Source organism: Manduca sexta, chromosome 5 (assembly GCF_014839805.1).
Source record: "Manduca sexta isolate Smith_Timp_Sample1 chromosome 5, JHU_Msex_v1.0, whole genome shotgun sequence".
Lineage (NCBI taxonomy): Eukaryota > Metazoa > Arthropoda > Insecta > Lepidoptera > Sphingidae > Manduca > Manduca sexta.
In genome coordinates this window covers 1,531,708-1,551,333 of record NC_051119.1, presented here as the reverse complement: position 1 = coordinate 1,551,333, position 19,626 = coordinate 1,531,708, and the positions used below count along the sequence as shown (strand labels likewise).

The 19,626-nt window shown below is 37.4% G+C and overlaps 3 protein-coding genes across 3 annotated transcripts in view; all 3 read left to right on the top strand.

Moving 5' to 3' along the window:
* Nucleotides 1-19,626, top strand: part of LOC115448821 (LHFPL tetraspan subfamily member 3 protein) — a 32,747-nt gene that overhangs the window by 2,450 nt on the left and 10,671 nt on the right. The window lies entirely within an intron of this gene.
* Nucleotides 12,600-14,658, top strand: LOC115448820 (tektin-4-like). Its single transcript, XM_030176397.2, has one exon. It carries the CDS (start codon nucleotides 12,700-12,702, stop codon nucleotides 14,212-14,214), a length of 1,515 nt encoding a protein of 504 aa, XP_030032257.1. The 5' UTR covers nucleotides 12,600-12,699; the 3' UTR covers nucleotides 14,215-14,658.
* Nucleotides 16,650-18,309, top strand: LOC115448819 (tektin-4). Its single transcript, XM_030176396.2, is given in 3 exon segments — nucleotides 16,650-17,033; nucleotides 17,036-18,046; nucleotides 18,049-18,309. Coding segments are annotated over 3 exon segments (1,524 nt in total). The 5' UTR covers nucleotides 16,650-16,753; the 3' UTR covers nucleotides 18,282-18,309.

Here is a 19,626-nt window from a genome sequence, read left to right as displayed (position 1 = left end):
AGAAAGCTTCGAACTGCTAAGCTATCGGGAGTTACACGTGTTATTGTGAGTCAACCATAAAAGATAGACATATGCTGTCGTGGGATATTTTTACATAATTTTAAGGAGAACATTTCCGTCATACATGATTTCTGTGTAGCTTTAACCATTAAGGTTGCACACGCGACGGAAGCTTAAAAAATGGAGTAACTTCTCCTGTTTTCCCAACATTTCCCTTCACTGCTCTGCTCCTATTAATTGTAGCGTGATGAAAAGTATACTTTAACCAGCACAGGAGTATGACAAATAATTGTACCAAGTTTCGTTAAAATCCGTCGAGTAGTTTTTGTTTCTATAACGGTTATACAGACAGACAGACAGACAGACAGACACAAAAATTTTACTAATTGCATTTTTGGCATCAGTATCGATCCCTAATCACCCCCTGATAGTTATTTTGGAAATATATTTAATGTACAGAATTGACCTCTCTATAGATTTATTATAAGTATAGATAGATAGATAAAGTATGTAGACAACAGATATGGCCCCAGCCTTTGAATATTAATAAAAAAAAATGACGTGGAAAAATACGTTAGACTAGGCTGCATTGCTGAGAGCCTTTGCCTTTTCCTTTAAAAAGCGAGGATAAATAAAAAAGAAATATATATATCACATCTCTCTCTACAGCAAGAATTACCCACAGCAATCAAATATGAAGTGAAAGAAAGCTATTGCGTCTCGCATTGTGAGGTTTTCGGCGGCCCAAACACTCCAAAATAATTGTTATTTCTTCCCTTTAAGTTCTGGAACGCATCACAATTGAGTGATGACCCATTTGCTCGTCTGCAAGCGATAAAGAATTAACATACACACCTGTAATTATGTTAAAACATGTCCATACATTACATTCACAATTACTGCGTGCATGCAATATGTGTTTGGAATCATAATCAGTCCGTACGCTAAATGGACGTCGGTTACGTCAAGGTGTAAAAACGCTGTGACGTCACACGAACTTTGAACGAGTGATGTGTCTACCGGACATAAAAACTTGATAATCTTACTAATATGCACAATTTGTGTAAAGATTTCTTATGTTTAGGCAAATGTTACTCATTAAAATTAAACTATTTTTCGGAATAAATCGCGGTTTTAATGTTTTAGTTTTCTCCCGACGTTTCGAAGACTTTGCAGCCTTCGTGGTCACTTGTAGCAATATTTTGATGTTTGTTAGAGCGAATAAATTGTTACCACGTACGTACCAATTTGGATGTAATTTGGCTAACTGATAGACCAAATCCAGAAAAGAAATTAGCGAAAGTGATCTTCTGCCTCCTACGCTTGATTCCAAATGCAATAGTCCAAGATAAATGTCACATCGTGCCGGCCTGCATATATTATATCTTCCCAGATAAAATTTGCCGAAAATCAAAGCGGTTTGTCAGTGGAAAAAAAACCTCTGAAAAGGTTATAAAAGGCCCGCATTTTTATTGTCGTGGTATTTTAGCAAGCTTGTGTTCGATGACTAAGCGTCAGTAATCATCGCGTTTTAATGCCCACAAAGAATGTTAATGTAATTTGAATACTCTAATTACCTCATCGTAATCTTCAATTTTGTATAATGTTTTATGTTTACGCGAATGTAAGATATTGAAATAAAACTATTTTTTGGATTTTATCATGGTTATGTTATATGATTATTTTCCCCTGACGTTTCAAAGACTGCATGGTATCGGGGGAATTCAAAATAATAATATAAGTAAATAGCCTAGATAAAATTCGTATTTATTTTATTTCAACTTCAATTTTCTGTTTAAATTCATGTATGTCAATTACTTATCTATGCGATTTTTTTTTCTATAAATACCAACAGGTAATTTTTACTTGCGACTGTGGTCATATTAAAGTATTTTCTTTTGGTTTTAACTCAGTTTTAATAAATATCTACGAACACTGCCAAAGAAAAATCAACTGTATCAAACAGATATAGTATCTATAGACTTTTTATGAAATTTAATATCATAAATATTTAAAATATGCGCTTTTACACGCAAATTTATGCTTAAATTAGAAAAGACGAGAAACCTAGAAAATAAATATTTTGTAGGCTACCCAAAAACCTGTTTTTTGTCTAATGCAATTTTAAAATCGCTTACCACTTTCGATCACTAAACGAATGGGATAATTTAACGTTAAATTGACATTCATATTTTTTTGAATGTAAATACAAATTATGCTACTGTTATAGTAAAATTACAAGCCATGTCTTAGGCCGAATTATGTTATCTGTGGTCTAATAAAATAAAGCTCTTTTCACACTAGCGAATAGGGGACCGGACTCATTTTTGTTCTTTATTATTATCAAATATTTACGTTATATAAATTATAACACAGAAAGAATTATTTAAATCTGGTAAAAAATCAACAAGTTATAAGTCTTTCAATTTCGGTAGAAGGGGTAACTAACAAGAAACAGAAAAGAGGCGCAATACCCACTTGTGACGTCATCGGCCATTACGACGCGTGCGAAAGAAAGGGATGAAGCGATATCCCCACTTCGCGCCCACTTTGGCACATAGTAATATTTGAAATATGAATAACTGGCTCATTTTTTAACCAATTTTAATGTATTTTCACAGGAGGGTTTCTTTTTCGTATTATTAACCATTACATATAGAAAAATGTACAAAATCAAACACAGGACGGTCCCCTATTGCAAGCATACTCCCACCGAGACCACTTCAATTCACTATTACCACAGACGAAACAATATCGTTTAAAACAGTAAGTATTTTTATACGCATTTTACAATGTTATAAATTAATAGCATATGAAAAAATAATTCGGGCACGCAAAAAATAATTGAGTTTAGAAGAAACAAATTATTAAAAAGGGCGACAATTAGCTAAAGCTGTTATTGGCATTCGCAGCAGACGTCGGAGAGACGACCTCCGACCTCCCTAAGTTTCGCTTTAGGTGGCGGACGGGTAGCCCGATATCGGATAAATGATGTTTAAAGCTTGCCTGCTATATTAGATGCCTCGTATGATTTTACCAAGGTCTAATTCCTTGGATGGTGAGAGGCTCTACCCAAGAGCTGAATCCTGCGAAGGTTGCGGTTGCATGCACTTGGCACTTGGCCGTTATTGGCATTTCACAAACACACAATTGTTTTTCATAAATTATTGGTTGTTAACCAATAAAGATTTTCCATCACTGGAACAGACCTTAAGGTCATACTTTCATTACAATACTTCCCAAGCGCTGCTCCGAGGTCAAATAATGTAAGCGAAAGGTATATAATATTTAACAAGAAGATATAGTCCTTTATTAATTACATTATAGAAAAACTATATCCCAAAGTGAAAGTAAACATGACCTTGTGAACGGGTTCGAGTCTCGGCTAGGCACTACAGGTGCGGACACATCCGGTAGGGCGCGCCACCTGCAGATTCCTCGCATTTACAAGCTTGGGAATGTTTTTTTTTTGTATCCGATTACCGCTTAGTTAGAACTTGCAAGGAATCTAAATAAGTATTTTCGTAGAAAACATTACTTACCTTTTACGAAATTGAAAAAGATATTATAAATGGATAAAGAATTTTGGACCGTATAAACTTTGTTTCGTATTATGTACAATTTTTTTTCTGAAATGTGTGAAAAAAGAAACCAATATTTTTATTTTCTACTTTTAAAAAAAATCGAAGATGATAAATGTCAACAAAAAAGAGATACCACACCTGAACTGTGACGTCATCAGTATTTACAAGGCTAGCATGAGAGAGACAACGATATGACTAGCATAAATAATTTAGCATTAATAACTTAATAGCATACCAATATTCAGTTTATGAACACAATGACTATAACGCTAGGTTTTATTGCAAGCGGCACACTAGCTGTCTCACCTTCAAACTTAATTCAATAAAGAACGCCTTGACACTTGCATATGCTTGCATATTCACAGGGGCTTACGAATTATAATCACCAGTTATTGTAATGGTATGTTTATTTACCTTATGTTTCTTCTGTTTATGGGCGGTCGTATCGCTTACCATCAGGCGAACGGCAAGCTCGTCTCGACATTCAAAGCAATAAAAAAAACTTTCACTAAATCTAGATTTGCATTGCCCTAATGTGCGAATTGATTCTAAAATAAAAATCTGGGCGCGATCTCTTTCAAAATTAGCATGTGCATGATTCAACAGTTTTTTGCGGTCAGATAGCGGGTCGCTTCTTGTGCGGGGTCGTAGACCTTCAACCCGATGTCATACCTTACCAAAATACTGTGAAATTTTGTTAGGACGTTCATTGTGTTCGAGCAAAATGGCAAAAAAAAACCTAAAGTAATAAAAAAATAGTCCACTATATTTTTATAAATGACTTACGCTATTATAATAAAAATATAATATCAGCCGTGTATTATATACTGTCCCACTGTTGAGCACGGACCTCCTCTACTACTGTGAGGGATTAGGCCTTAGTCCACCACGCTGGCTTACTGCGGATTGGTAGACTTCACACACCCTCAAAATTCCTATAGAGAACTTCTTACGTATCTAGGTTTCCTCACAATGTTTTCCTTCACCGTTAAAGCAAGCGACAATTCACAAGGAATACACACATTATTTTAAAAGAGTCAGAGGTGTATGCCCTTAGATCTTGAACCTGCGGACATTCGTCTCGGCAGTCCGTTCCACTCCCAACTAGGCTATCATAGTTTGGCATGGCATACGGTATTAAATAGTGATAACTTTACTCAATAAGTCTATGTGATTTGTTTAAAACTGCAGGACACATTTACAATATTGAGTTTACTTCCCCGTGCCCCATTGTATCCTAAGGTCCAAGTTTTAATTGTATTCTTATCCAATCTTACTGGTCGATCCTTGCAGAGTCATGAAATGCTTTGTATTTCAAAATTCAAGCTGGTGTCACTAAACAGTAGTATTTATATCGAAACGGGAGAAAAATATAACATAAAAAAACGCCCTAAAAACCGGAAAATAGTTTCATTTCGATGTCTAACATTCGCATAAACATAGGAAACCAATGTTTATATCCATAAAGCTACGATTAACTTTTACCTAATCGTTACGCTTGGTTAAATAATTCTGTAAATATATTAGATACTAGACTAAACTAAATCCTTCTGTCTCTTCTCAGTGTATACATTTCCCGAAGACAGACAAAGCATTCACGATATAACGTATTTATCTGGTATCACAATTGTTCGTATACATCACGAGAACCAACGCATTTGCAGTCATACGACTTCCATCGCAATGTCCCTCGTTCAAAACATGTTTTAAATGACATCATGGTTGCATGCGATAAGCACTGGAAATCGAAAAATACGAAACAAAATATAAAATTTTAGTTCAATTGACACTTAGCTTTGGCCTAATTGAATTTACCACGGGACCAAGGGTCAATTTAAGTCAAGTGACTCGTGAATTGTTCCTGTATATACGGACAATAGATGTATAAAAACATATGTCAGTCTAGAATTTGTGTCAGATATGGCGATAGGCTCACCTTTCTTATCACATCATGGGATGGAACACGCATGGCGAAAAGTGAGTGTTCTTATCACACCTCTGTCTAGCCATTCAAGGATATTAAGGCGTGATGTGTGTTTGTTTTTTTTGTTTTTAGCCAGTCTATGCCATAGATTCTATAGTCTTACTTTTCTAGTCCATGGCCCTCCAGGGAAAACATATGTCCTCATTCATGATCGGAAATCTTTGGCTTTTTATTTATTTACAGCAAAGAAAACTTACAGCTATATACCTACTTATATTAAGAATAGCAACAATTTGGGTCTCTAAAGCCAGTAACAAGTTATCACTTATGGAAATAAATTAAGTTACTTGAGTGTTAGCCTAATTCTTTTCACAAAAAAGTAAAAAGATAACGGACACAAAAAAAAATTACTGAGGATTAATAGATAGGAAAATAACGAAGGATTAAATTAAAGTTTAAAAGCAGTTTCACGATTTCGGCCACCACTTAAGCAGAGATGAACCATAATATCTGAAAACAAACTGATATTTTAAAAATACTTTCAGTTTGTATCTACTTGTGCGAAGGTCCCAAACCGCCTTACTGATTTAAGTATCTCTTATCAAAAGTCAATATGCGCACACGCAAGTTGATTAAGCTTCCAAGCGAGTGAAGAATGTCGGCCGCATGCGAATGCGACCTCGCTGGCATGACCTCATCGGGTTTTCCGATACATTCTTCGGATAATACAACTTTCTTTGTCAATATTTGGTATCGAGACCATTATAAAAATATTGAAACTTATTAATTACAATTTCATAATGCCTCTACTACCTCGGTGGCGTATATGTATTGCTATTCGGCTTCCGTCTTGCGGTTCTCGGGTTCCATCCTCGGGTCACTAAAACGGGTAGATTTCCTGTTTACTAATTAACCTTGAGTCTGAAATTGTGGTCGATTTTAGCAATAGGTTCGCCTCTTTGGCATCTGTATTCACATACCTAGCGAAATGTGAATGACTTACACCTCTGTCTACCCTTGAAAAGGCATGATTCTATATAATTATTATGTATTTAATCATAGTAAAGGGCAATATCTTCCTACATTCGCTATCAGTATTAGCGCGACCTCGCGTCAATCACAATTGACATTTACACAACCAGTTTGTGTTGAGATGTTAGTCTGTACCGGATTTTCGGTTGCATGTCCAATGTTTGCAACGGATCGTAGTGAAACTGCGTAAAAACGAAATTTAGAAAGTTATAGCGCAGTGCCGTAATTGTAAAGTTTGTTAGTGTTAAGTATTTTTAATGTTTTGATCGCTTTACTTCATATTAAAAAATGGAGACAGCGCACTATCAAATAAGTTTGTACTTTGAAAAGGTAAGTATTTAGTTTACATACTACCTTTTATGTGACATAGCTTTTGCCTGCGTAATGTTTTTCTGGAACAAATATTCCTTGAAAAAGGTAGTACTCCTACCTTTTAGCTTCCTATTAGTGAAAAAAAAAGGTTCGGTTTTGGAGTTCCCGAGATAAGCGCGTTCAAACAATCACAAACTCTTCAGCTTTATACATATCTGATATTAATTCTTTGGTATCTAATCTAGGGCAAATTAGTCAAAACAGCAATGACGAACGTTGAAATTTTCCGAAAGAGAACTCAATGTATACAGTCTTACTCATAAAAAATACGCAAAACTATGCTTAGTTAAAAGACGAATTTACTCTATCAGCTGTAAGTCAAAACCCGCCATCTTGCCTCTTAATAAGGTTCAAACTAGGAACCGGTGATGTTTTTGACTACTATTTAAGCAATTCTTAACCACCTAACGCAAAAACTAGTTTATAAGTAAGACTGATAGGTACTAATATGAACGAATATGGTCTACAAATCGTTCTTATGGTAATTAGATTCTACATAAAATCTACATCAAGGGAAGACAACAGGATTCGCATTATATGGACCTTTCGTCACTGCAAAACAATATTGCTACAGTATATGTTGCTTGCAAGCGGCGATAGCCTGGTTGGTTGTGGAACGGACTGCCGAGACGAATGTCCGCAGGTTCAAATCCCAAGGGCATACCTCTGACTTTTCTAAAAAATTATGTGTGTATTATTTGTGAATTATCGCTTGCTCCAACGGTGAAGGAAAACATCGTGAGGAAACCTGCATACCTGAGAAATTCTCTATAGGAATTTTCGAGAGTGTGTGAAGTCTACCAATCCGCACTAGGCCAGCGTGGTGGACTAAGGCCTAATCCCTCTCAGTAGTAGAGGAGGCCCAACAGTGTGACAGTATATAATACAGGGCTGATATTATTATTATTTATATTTTGCTTACCACCTGACAATAGACTTGCTTTTATAGTGAAGTGTATAAAAACGAGAAATAAATTCTGTAGTCACAAGTATGATAAAATTCACATCAAGCCGCCCGGCCGGCACCCAAGGTTGCCTTTCAAACGACTTGTTTCTCATATCTTCATGCTTGCGACACCGGGGTGTAAATTAATTAGTATATAAATGAGAAAATTATGCCTTAAAGTCTATTGGCCTACTGAATTTATGAATAAGACTTCGTTTTTCATTAATTATGTAGCTGTGTGGCTGTTCTTCTAGAATATTTTAGGCACTATAATATCTTTACCCGAGTTTTATTTGATTTATAATTAGTATTGCATTTAAATTAGTTCAGCCAGACCATACGCGAAAAAGAAACCTTCAATTTTGTTATACTTTGAGGAGCCATATATCGTTTTTATATATTTTAATAACTAGAAAAAGGAGGTCCTTCTCAATTAGTTTACTACTATTACAAATTAAAGACGATACTTTGCTAGAAATTAAGCATTTTACATTCTTAAAGTTTATATGCTTTAAACTTTAAAGGATATACCAGTGTAACTACTAGGCATCATATGAGTGTAATTACATTTGTTCCTTTGTATCACAAAGTTCTGTTTATACTATTTATAGGAATGTTGGCGATTCCCAAAGACTAGTGCTCAACTTGCCTCATCGTTGATTACCCCTCGACAGTCGTCACAATTTTGCCAGCCTGTTGGAACCGGGTATACACAGGCTGACCTGGAACACACTTACGTGGGCCACTACGACGGGTTTTAACACTATGTACGGTGGTCGGTACCCGGGCGGATATAAAATATATCCTACCACCAGCGAAATTGTAAAAAGGCATCCAGTTAACATCCCCAGATGTAGCATGTTTGGAAAGCAATTCTCACCAGAGAAGAACGGGAAAGTAACTCTGCTGTTGCTCTTTTCAAAATCAGTTTAAGGTATAAACTGCAGTGATACACAGAAAAGATAAAAAATACATTTGTTTTCTTTGCTGTTTAGAGCAGTTCATTTATATGCTTGTAAAATGTAGTTAGATATACAGTGATTCTTTCCTAAGCGAATTTCGGCCACGTTGGTCAATCTCAACGGAGATCAGCCACGCAGGAGATATTATAGTGCACAAGTGTGTGCACAATACACAAGCACTCTCTGTTCCTTCAATCTCATAGTCCGGTGAGACGACGATCCGACATGGCCAGAGAGATCAGGCGCAGGACCAACGGCTTTACGTGCTTTCTTAAGCACGGAGGTATCACACCAACAACATCCTGACTCCGAGCTGCGACTGAGTAATTTTCAAGATGGAGAAACCCAGTCACAATTATTTTGTCCCATACATTGATCTACATACTAAACAAAGACATACGTTTACCGATTTCTGTGTGACTCCCAACTGAGAGTTATACAAACTTTCTCATTTATCAATATAGGAACTAAATGCCCCAGTATTTAAATATTACATTAGTAAGATATATGATCGACATAATAATTAGGTAACTTCGAAAGGTTCCACTTCTGTTAGTTAAATGTTACTTAATTCATTTCGTATTAATGGCCAGATTACAGCATTAAGGTGTTCTTAATTCGTATTGAATTAAAGTGCTGATTAAATAATTAATATACCATTTAATTCAAATATCCATATAATTATAAACGCGAAAGTAACTACCTTGTAACGCTTTCACGATGAAGACACTGAAATGATAGTTGTAAAATGCATAACAAAATAATGTTTTTTTTATTGCTTTGAATGACGAGACGAGTTTGCTGTAGGCCTGATGGTAAGCGATACGACCACCCATAAACAAAAACACCATCCAAGTTCTTTGAATTACAAAGTATTGTTTGGTATTCCACTGCGCTCGCCATTCTACAATATAATAATAATAATAATAAGTTTATTTCCCAGCAAAGTACAATAATTACTTAGGTGGTATATCTAAAGTAAAATAAAACTAGTTGTACCATTATTGAGTCATTACCAGCGATCTTTGCACTAGGCTCAAGGCCTGTATCGCGAAGATCATTGAGTGGAGACTGACTATTATAATTATATAATTGTTCATTTTGTTTTCTCATTCTATTGTACATTAGGGTGATTAAATTAGAAAAATTAGAAAAAAGATAACAGAATTACCTAAAAAGACAGACAGATATGAGATGTTTTGTTTTATTAAGTCCAGTAGTTACACTGGCTACGATGGCAAATGGCCGTACATCGTCTATTTGAGAACTAAATTCTATCCAAAACCATTCAGCGGTTTCTAACAGTCAAACATCTTTTCCAACATGAACTTGTTATGGTAACCAACAATTTTCTACAGTACGTTTATTAGTTTCGCTGGCATTTTCTCTTTAAGGAAATTAGCCGGTCGTCACTGCGGAAACGTGGACTTAGAGAAAATCGTCGCTAATGCCTCGCCTAAGGAGCTAATAACTGTTTCGCACGTTCGGATAAATACTACTTGTAATTATATCGGCTCTTGCGACACCACCTTTGCAACGGATGTATGACTGTCAATTTAATATCGATCTTTAGTCTATGGTACGTTTATATAGTTGTAAAATGTACGTAGATATTTTAACATGGATTTTTTTTACCAACACCTCAGTCCGCCACAGTGCTGGATTTATATTTTTTATGAGTGTAGACCACTTTGTTTACACAGCTCCCGTGTACGTAGATTTACGTATGTATGTATATAGGTTTAAAATACTTAATAATTTTCCATTTGTTTGTATAATGGAAGGCACTAAAGTCAAATAAAAGAATGATTAATTAAATCGAGTGAGCGTCCTCTGAAATTTGCCGCCTCTAAGAGGCTGCCGCACATAGGCCGCGGCCTTTAGGGCATATTTACAAATCCAGGACTGGTCCGCCCCGTGAACATGTAGTTGCACCCTTCCGAATCTCAGGAGAAAATTAAAGTATAAAAGTCCGTGATAAAATCCGAAAATTAGATTCATTTCGATGTCATAACATTCGTATAATAAGAAATCATTATATTGTACAAAACGTTGAAATTTCCACACAATACTTCACATTATTATAAATATTTTCACGTCACTGGCAGTGGCACAATTCAACAAAGAATAAAGCCCAAAAATATATGGAACCCTCAAATCGCGTCATTCGTTCTTGCCATTTTTCTAGCAGTTTTAAACAACCTAAGCGTCAACATCAAAACACGCGCCGTTAACCGAAGCGTTTGATGACATAATTTTGCAGCTCTCGTATCGAATCGGTACACGATGCTGATTGGATTTAAGTAGTTTACGTCCAATCACAATGTTTATGCCGAGTTGCTGAGTTCGCGTGACGGTTAAAATAGAAGTAATCGGACAATAATACCAGCTTATAATAGGCGAAATGTGGGTGTTTGTCTACCGCTGCATCGAAAGTGCATAAGTTTTATTTTTAATTTTCATACGAGCACACCACAGTGACCCCACTTCACCTGATGGTAAGTGGAGTAGGGTACATCAAAATGTTAACTGACGAAAGATGATTACCCCTAGGCAGTCGACATAATTATGCCGGCCTGTTGGAATCCTGGAACGCGACACACCTACGGCTACTATGGCGGGTTTTAACGCCTTGTGTACAGTCGCTATCCGGGCGGATATAATATATATCCTACCACCAGCAATGCTATGTTTATGTTTGAAGCCTTTATCTCCAAAGTAAACAGAGACGGAACAGTGTACAAAAACTCCGGAATAGGTAACTGGTCGTAGATCTGTAATGAACACAGGAAATAAGATGTAGTTGATAGTATTAATTAGAAAGCCGAGCGGTTAGTACAAAACTTGCTGATCTCACTGAGGTATTTACGTGATACGAAGTAACGGATATCAAGAAATCCGGACAAGTGCGAGTTGGACTTGCGCATCAAGGGTTCTGTACAAACTTGTAGGTAAGTATGTAAGGTAAACTTGACGAACTTAGCTTCAGGTCGACGCCTAGACACTGTTTTTAAACCAACCTCAAATAATAAATTTGCAATAGTAAATTCGCTATAGCAATTTTTTGTTATTAAACAATGTATATATTTACAGTTTTCATTTTTTTTCCTTTATATGCACTGTATGACGTTTCTTGCGTAATTTCATGATTTTAGGTCAACGGAAAGTACCCTATAGATTTTACTTCCCTTTTAAAATTGCATAGTATGTGATATAAACGGTCAGATTTTTGATCCCCGATCATATAGATTACATTTTTTCACAACTGAAAGAGACTTAAGACTCAAGTATTATTATATAAATTTCAACTTGATACCTCTACGCGTTCTTGAGAAAAAGGGTCTTGAACTGACAACAAAATGATCTTACAGGCGTTAATTACAACGTACGGAACCCTAAAACTATATTTGGCCTCGTCAAGATAGAAATGAACATCAGTAGTACACTTATTGGATACCTAATATATCATAGTATCCTTCGAATAATCTAGAAAAGTGTTTTTAAAACAAAGAATATAAATAAGTTTTACAACCTTGTGACTATAAGATATGATGAGTACAGTATTACATAACTTGGAATTTATATGCCACTAATACAGGTGAATGATATAAGATGAACAGAAATTGTATACTTAATGTATCTTCATTGATATGAAGATTCTTTCACAACCACAACAAATCTGCATCCATCGATAAATATTCAATAAAAAACTCATTACATAATGAGCCAAATAAAATCGGGGTCGCGTCGGAACTCCAAGCAGTTACCTAATAAACTTTATCGTTTTTTAACTGACATTTCTAACTTAACACCACACGTCATTTGGAATTGACAAATATCCACATTTTTACATGTACACGATTTTTGATATTTTTTATTATGGCGGCACCGTTAACAACTTTTCCTGAAGAAGACAAATGTCCCAAAGTGTGCAACGACATAGGCGCGTTCAAAAAGGCAGCCAAAAGTCCCGAACAAGCGCTCGAAGAAATCAAAAATGCTCAAGAAAATATAGGACAAGAGCCGAATTCTCCTCAAGAACACACATCTACAAATGTAGAAGAACCCGAATCAACAAGACCTCCGCCATCTGGCGAGGAGTATTTGTCTGATTTAAAACCTGGACAAGACGGCAAGGTGGACTGGACTCCGCTGGGAAACATGACTGGCACCAGACCAGCTGTCAACAAATATTCCATCAGCAGATACTCCCTTAGCGAATGGAGGAAGCATAATGAGAAAGTTCTCGATCCAGAGGTCATTAACGAGTCGAATATAGTTGATTATAATGCTAAAACATCCATCATGCAAGCATTCGGCAATATTGACAAACAACAAGGTGAAAATACTAAAAGATTGAAACAGAAGGCTAGAGACATTTTCAGATGGAAAGTCGAGGTAGAGAAGGCATGTAAAGCGATCACAGAAGAAGTAGAGATGCTTGAAATCGAAAGGCAGAGACTAAAAGGCGCATCAAGAGTGCTGATGTTGCCAGAATCGATATCTAAAGAATGCTTAGATCTTCGCTCAAATCGTTTTCAGCCTGAATTAGTATCCGACCTAGCTGAACAGGAATTAATCAAAGAGATGAACTTGGTAAGTGAAGTGAGAGCGAACCTGAAGAACACTTTAGACAAAATTGAGGAACAAATGGCGATAAACAAGGCAGCAAAGCATAGAATAGAATATGACTGGTGCGACAAGGCTATGGCTTACAATACCGAGGCTATAAACTTAGGTCTGAATACAAAATCCAACACCATTCTATTCAGGCCTGGTTCAACTAGATTTGGGGATTACACCGCGCCTTTGGAGTACTGGGAGTATTTCTGTAGAGAGAATGTCCAGAACTGTGAAGCAGCGAGACAGAAGTCCGCTGATCTCCGAGGAAGTCTCAACGCGATACTGGTAAACGGCGGACGGAAGCTACGAAACCAAGCGGACAGGACGGACATGGCACTTGCAGAGACTGTGGCAATCACTTCAGAGCTGTGCACTAAACTGGAAGAGACGTTACGGAACACTTTACAACGAATTGCAGACATGGAAGCTTTGATTGACGATTTAAAGGATTCGGTAAGGAAGATGGACGCTGCTATGAAGTTAGCGCAAACAAGACTTGATAACAGGAACAACTGGAGACCGCACGGTGAAAGCGTCAGAGATCAGCCGCACCTTGGACTGATAGACGAAGTAAAAAAGATTCACGAGACAGTGACGTCACTGCTAGGGCAGTTACGGAACGCGGAGAGAGTAAGAGAAGATCTGATGAAGAAAAGAATAGAATTGGAGAGAGATATAGCATCGAAGAGAAAAACTTTGAATATAGACAGAGAGAGATGTGGTATGGTTAGGTCTCATTATCCCTCGGCATCCGAATTAGCTGGGTACTAAATCTAGAAAAATTGCTATATGTTGTTAAAAATAATTATAACTGATTTAAAATTCTGTTACTCACTGCTAGTGTGATTCTCAAGCGAAAAAGAAGGTAAAGGTCTAGGATAGACGCATATCCTAAATATGGCAATAGAATCTTTCTCAATAAAAACTATGAACATAACCTTGATAAAATCTGAGACCGAATTCTGCTCAACCATTTAGAGACAAAGGCGGCAGCTTATACTTGAGCCTTACTAAGGAACACATTGTATTCCCAAGCATAAAACAACCTTCATGTAGATTTGAATCGAAAGCCACTAAGTTTAGTTGCCCGACCGGGAATCGAACCCCACGCATCTCAATTCAAATACGCTGCCACTAGTCTATAAATATCGGATCTAATCTCGTATAAATTACACGTTTATCACTTTCGACTGGCAATAAAATGTTCGTATTTAATTATTTTTCATTTGCGTGAAGTAATCAATGCTGTGCACGCATTGCTTTGGTTTTATGTTTCCTGTTAATATGCTCTCGTATCTCGTTTTAAATACTATGGGCAATACTGCTTTAGAGTCATATATCAGAATATGTATTAGGAATTCATAGCCTGAACCAATTATGAAGTGAATGTTATGGAAAAATTTTAGAAATAAGGCTATCTTGCGGCACTTGTCTTGTTTTAGATTTCTAATAGCTCTTTGCAAGGTTTGCAGGAACCGTTTTATAAATTCGTAATCTTACAATACGGATACTAGTTATCTTATAATAAATATACATTAGTGGAGTGCTAACATTTAGTTTTACTCCACCTCCACCTAGATCGGCACGTAGAGTAATGCTTTTAGCTGACGCAACGGAATTAATTCACAACGAAGTGTTTTACCGCAAACCTTTCACTCGTCAGATTCGTCTTCGTTGCACAATACTCGTATGGCTGTGTTCACTGTTCTTTGTCCGAATGGTATGTTCATTAGCAAGAGGTATTGTCTCTCCCCTCGTTATTCTAAAATTGATATAAAATTACATTCTTAACAGTAGCTGGTTTGTTGATATCTATTAATTGAGTAATGCTAAATCTATCGTATGTTAAAAATACGCGCATTTCTATTTCTGTTATGCAGTTTTAATTTCTGGTGATAGGGTATATTTTATATCTGCTCGGATAGCGACCATACACGAGGAGTTAAAACCCGCCATAGTGGCCTACGTTAGTGTCGCATTCCGGGATCGGACTGTGTACATCCGGTTCAAACAGGCCGGCATAATTGTGTCGACTGCCCAGGGGTAATCATCTCTCGTCAGTCGACATTCTATTGGACCCCACTCCACTATGCCATGCCCGTTTAAAAAGAAAAAAAATACTGTTTTCGATTTGAAAGTCATTATGGCTAATATAAGTACTGGGCATTATGAGACTCAACATCTTATATCACAGAGTGATTAGATCAGTACCACGCAAAATTTTATAATTTACAACCCGGATTGAGTATTGCTACAGTTTTTGGATAGTCGTGACTTCCATCAGGCAAGCGGCTAACTCATCTCGTCAATCAATTATAAGGTAAAGGGACATGTTTGGTCTTTGTTTTTTAAAACAACAATCCTGGTGTACTGGATATGCGTTTTTAACTAGCAAATGGCAAATAGGTGATCTGGAGATAAGTTCTGGCCGTTCATAACATCAATGACAAAGGAAACGTCGAATATTAAGAGAATAGGTCGGAAATACGCTCGCTCCATTAAGTCTTTATAGAAAAGAAAAAATTGTTACTAAAAGGGGTTCTCAAGTCATCAACAAATGTTAACTTGTTACCTCTAAATTTTAAAAAATAGTCCTTGCCACGCCTGAAGATAATTAAGTGGTTTTATAATTAATTAGCTACGGAATAATGATTTAAAAAGTAAGGAACCCTAATCCATCAATACACCAGGATATGGTGCATGATAGTCGTGATACCACACTTTTTACGACTTTGTTACTTAACACAGCTAATTCTCAAGAAGCGAGCGGATATAACAGGAACCCAACAGGAAGGTGCCAATCATGTTGCAAAAAGATCTGATACTAAACAATGTATCCCACGCGCGTGAGAACCAGAATGCGATGACCTCTGTTTCAATGAGCTTCCCATCAGATCTGATCTGGTTTTTATTTGCTAAATAATTATGGAGGTTGAGGTAGTCGTAAAAGTATATGGCCGTTGGCGTTGCCATTATATTATACTTGAGCGATTCCTATAAACCAGTAAAACAATGGCATTTCGATAAAACTGAAGTGAGGCTCAACGAAGGTCTAAAAAAAATCACCGTGCTTTAAATCCGCAGTAATATTAAAAAAGTAATTTTAAAAAAGCATGGGTAAACACAGCGTCGTCACTGGGTACGGAGCATACAAATTAAATACCAAGTAGATCTAATTACTGAATTAGAACCTATTTTATGATTATTTTAAATATCAAATTGACATTTTATTTTTACTTGTCTATATTTTATCACCATACTATTTTATATTGTTATTTAATACCATATTATTTAACAAATTCTCGTCAAAATGGCTACAGGAGGTTCAAATATGGAGACGTGTCCTAACATATGTCCGGGAATAAAAGAAGCAGATCAGGAAGAAAAGAGTTATTTACAAGCGGGTATGTCACGAGGTCCCGAGAATCCCTATGCATCGCCCTACGTCCCAGGACTTATACAGCCTCCAGAGAAGAAGGTCTATCCTCCGGGAGCTCCACCAAGGTATCTTCCACAACCTACAGATAGCACTAGTGGTGACATCCTAGGAATGGGTCCTATAGGTCCCTGGGCAGCAGGCCATTTGGATTGGACCCTCAGGCTGGCATGACTGGCGTGAGACCTGTAGTCGATAAGTATTCAATCACAAGATACTCCACTGGTGAATGGAGAAAATTCAATGAATACGTTCTGACTCCGCGAGCCACTGACAAAGCTAAGGCTTTAGAGATCAACACCAAACGTGATATCGAGAATGCCTTCAAAGCTATGGATGAGAAGCAAGTTGATACCAACGAAAAGATGGATCAAAGAGTAAAAGATTTGGCGCATTGGAAGAAGGAAGTCGAAAAGACTCTTAAAGCTATCGCGGAGGAGATCAATACCCTGGATGAGGACAGAGCTAGACTAAAAGGCGCCTGCAGAATCCTCATGCTGCCTGAAGCAATATCTAGAGAATGTCTAGAAATGCGGACGAATAGATATGAGCCAGATTTGGTAAGAGATGACGCGGAACAGGAGTTGATCAAAGAAGTAGCCATCGTTGGTGAGATAAGACGAGTATTTCTGAATACTTTGGCGAAAGTCGAGGAGCAAATGGCAATGAATAAAGCGGCCAAATCGAGTTTAGAATTTGATTGGAGCGATAAAATGGTTTCTCTAAAATTAGACAAACAAAATTTAAGTCTTACGCCAGTTTCCAATTTGGTTCTATGGCATCCAGGAGTGGCCAGGTGGCCTGAGAACGCCGTCAATCAGCAATATTGGGAACATTTTTGCAGTGAGAGTATTAGGAACTGCGAGGACGTCAGGAAGAAGTCGGTTGAGCTGCGCGGAGACTTGATGGCAATTATCACCAAAGGAGGGCAGGACATGAAAACCCAAGCTGATCGAACGAACGCCGCTTTAGCAGAAACCGTCGCTGCGACAGAAGAATTGTGCGAAAAACTAGAAGAAACCTTAAAAGACAATCTCAAAAAGATAGCAGATATTGAGAACCTGATTGACTACCTCAAAGAATCGTTGCGGAAAGTTGACGATCGGAACAAATTAGTGATGACCAGGCTTCATACGAGGAATTATGAACGACCGGGCGTTGAGAATTGCAGGACCAAGCTCAGTATGGCTTGATGGGGGAGTCCAAGTTTATACGAGAAACGAGCGAGTCGCTGGCAGACAAGATGCGACAGGCAGAAACCGTGAGGTCAGAGCTGATGAAGTACAGAGGAGATTTGGAGAAGCAGATCGCTTGCAAAAGGAAGAGCCTGAATATAGACGAGGATCGGTGCGCGAGGGTAAGAGCGCACATGCCTTCTCCTGAGGAGTTTGCGGCTGGATAAATAAATACATTAAATTCTCGTCGTTCAATTATTGTTTTGTTAATTTGAAGTTGGTGTTTATAGTGGTACCGCACGAATGGTATGAAATTGATGCGATTCATTGTTCAATATCAGAAATAAATGGGTTTTGAATAGATAATTATCTTTTATTAGATATGCCTCTTTGCATTACTGCATTATTAAAAGAAAATGTAGTCTGTTATTATTAGTTTTACATTCTACTCTACGGAGTTTTTATTTTATACACTGCACCTGATGGTAAGTGGAGTGGAGTCCAATAGAATGTCGACTGACTAGAGATGATTACCCCTCGGCAGTCGACACAATTATGTCTTTTGGAACCGGATATACACAGGCTGATCCCGTAACGTGACATACTTATGTAGGCCACTAAAGCGGGCTTTAATATCTTGTGTGCGGTGGTCGCTAACTTGGCGGATATAAAATATATCCTACCACCAGCAGAAGCAAGAGGAATTTTATTAGACGAAAATAAGTTCGGTGGCCACATTTCTTTCACAGCGTGCCTTGTGAAGATACAAGCGTGAACTTATGTCATAAATATGTACGAATTTTTAAACACGTAATGGATATTAAGAATTTCTTATTTACGTAAGTGCCGTGGCATAGAAATTAGTTTTTCCGGTTAACGGGCTCCATTACAGCATTACATGAGAGTGCGAAACTAAGTGATTAGTCGCCGCTTTCTACAGCTTATAATTTGGAAGACTCATGTTTCACTCATACACCATATACTACTAGAGTTTTGCTCGCAGCTTCGACCACGTGAATGTTTTTTTAGTTTAAAAGTCCCGCTTTTTATTTTGTCGGAATAACATGGAGTATATATTTTAAGTTAAACCTCTAGGAATATATTGGTGAAATTGGCAAGAGTCTGAAGAAAAGTTTGGAGGGGATATTTGGGGAAGGGAAGTGTGGGGTACGAAAAGGATCCCTCTTAGGATGGGCGGAAGGTAGAAGACCAGGTAATGTTCGCGAGCCCTCATAAGCCTCAATGTGTAATTACAACCATGAGGTATACACACTTATCTGTGTGCCTAGGGCCGCAGCAAATGTGGTGCAGGAGCATGCATTCGATGTGCAGCCCGAGCGCACTAGAATTACTTCGGGGGCTTCAGGGACTATTAGGTGTCAGATGACCCGTGACAGGTTAAATAAGTAATTTAAATGCGCCACGTACATAATTATACTTATATTATATAGCTTGGCTTGTATATTTTACGTAAGCTGACATTTGCTGTTGCTTCATTTTTCTTACACAATGCTGTCGAGGAAAATATTTTGCATGTGAAGTGTCATTCATCGGTATTTAGGGTATTGGGGC

Bases quoted from the DNA above. Each gene is read 5' to 3' on its own strand.
- LOC115448820 (XM_030176397.2), top strand. From the start codon at position 12,700: ATGGCGGCACCGTTAACAACTTTTCCTGAAGAAGACAAATGTCCCAAA.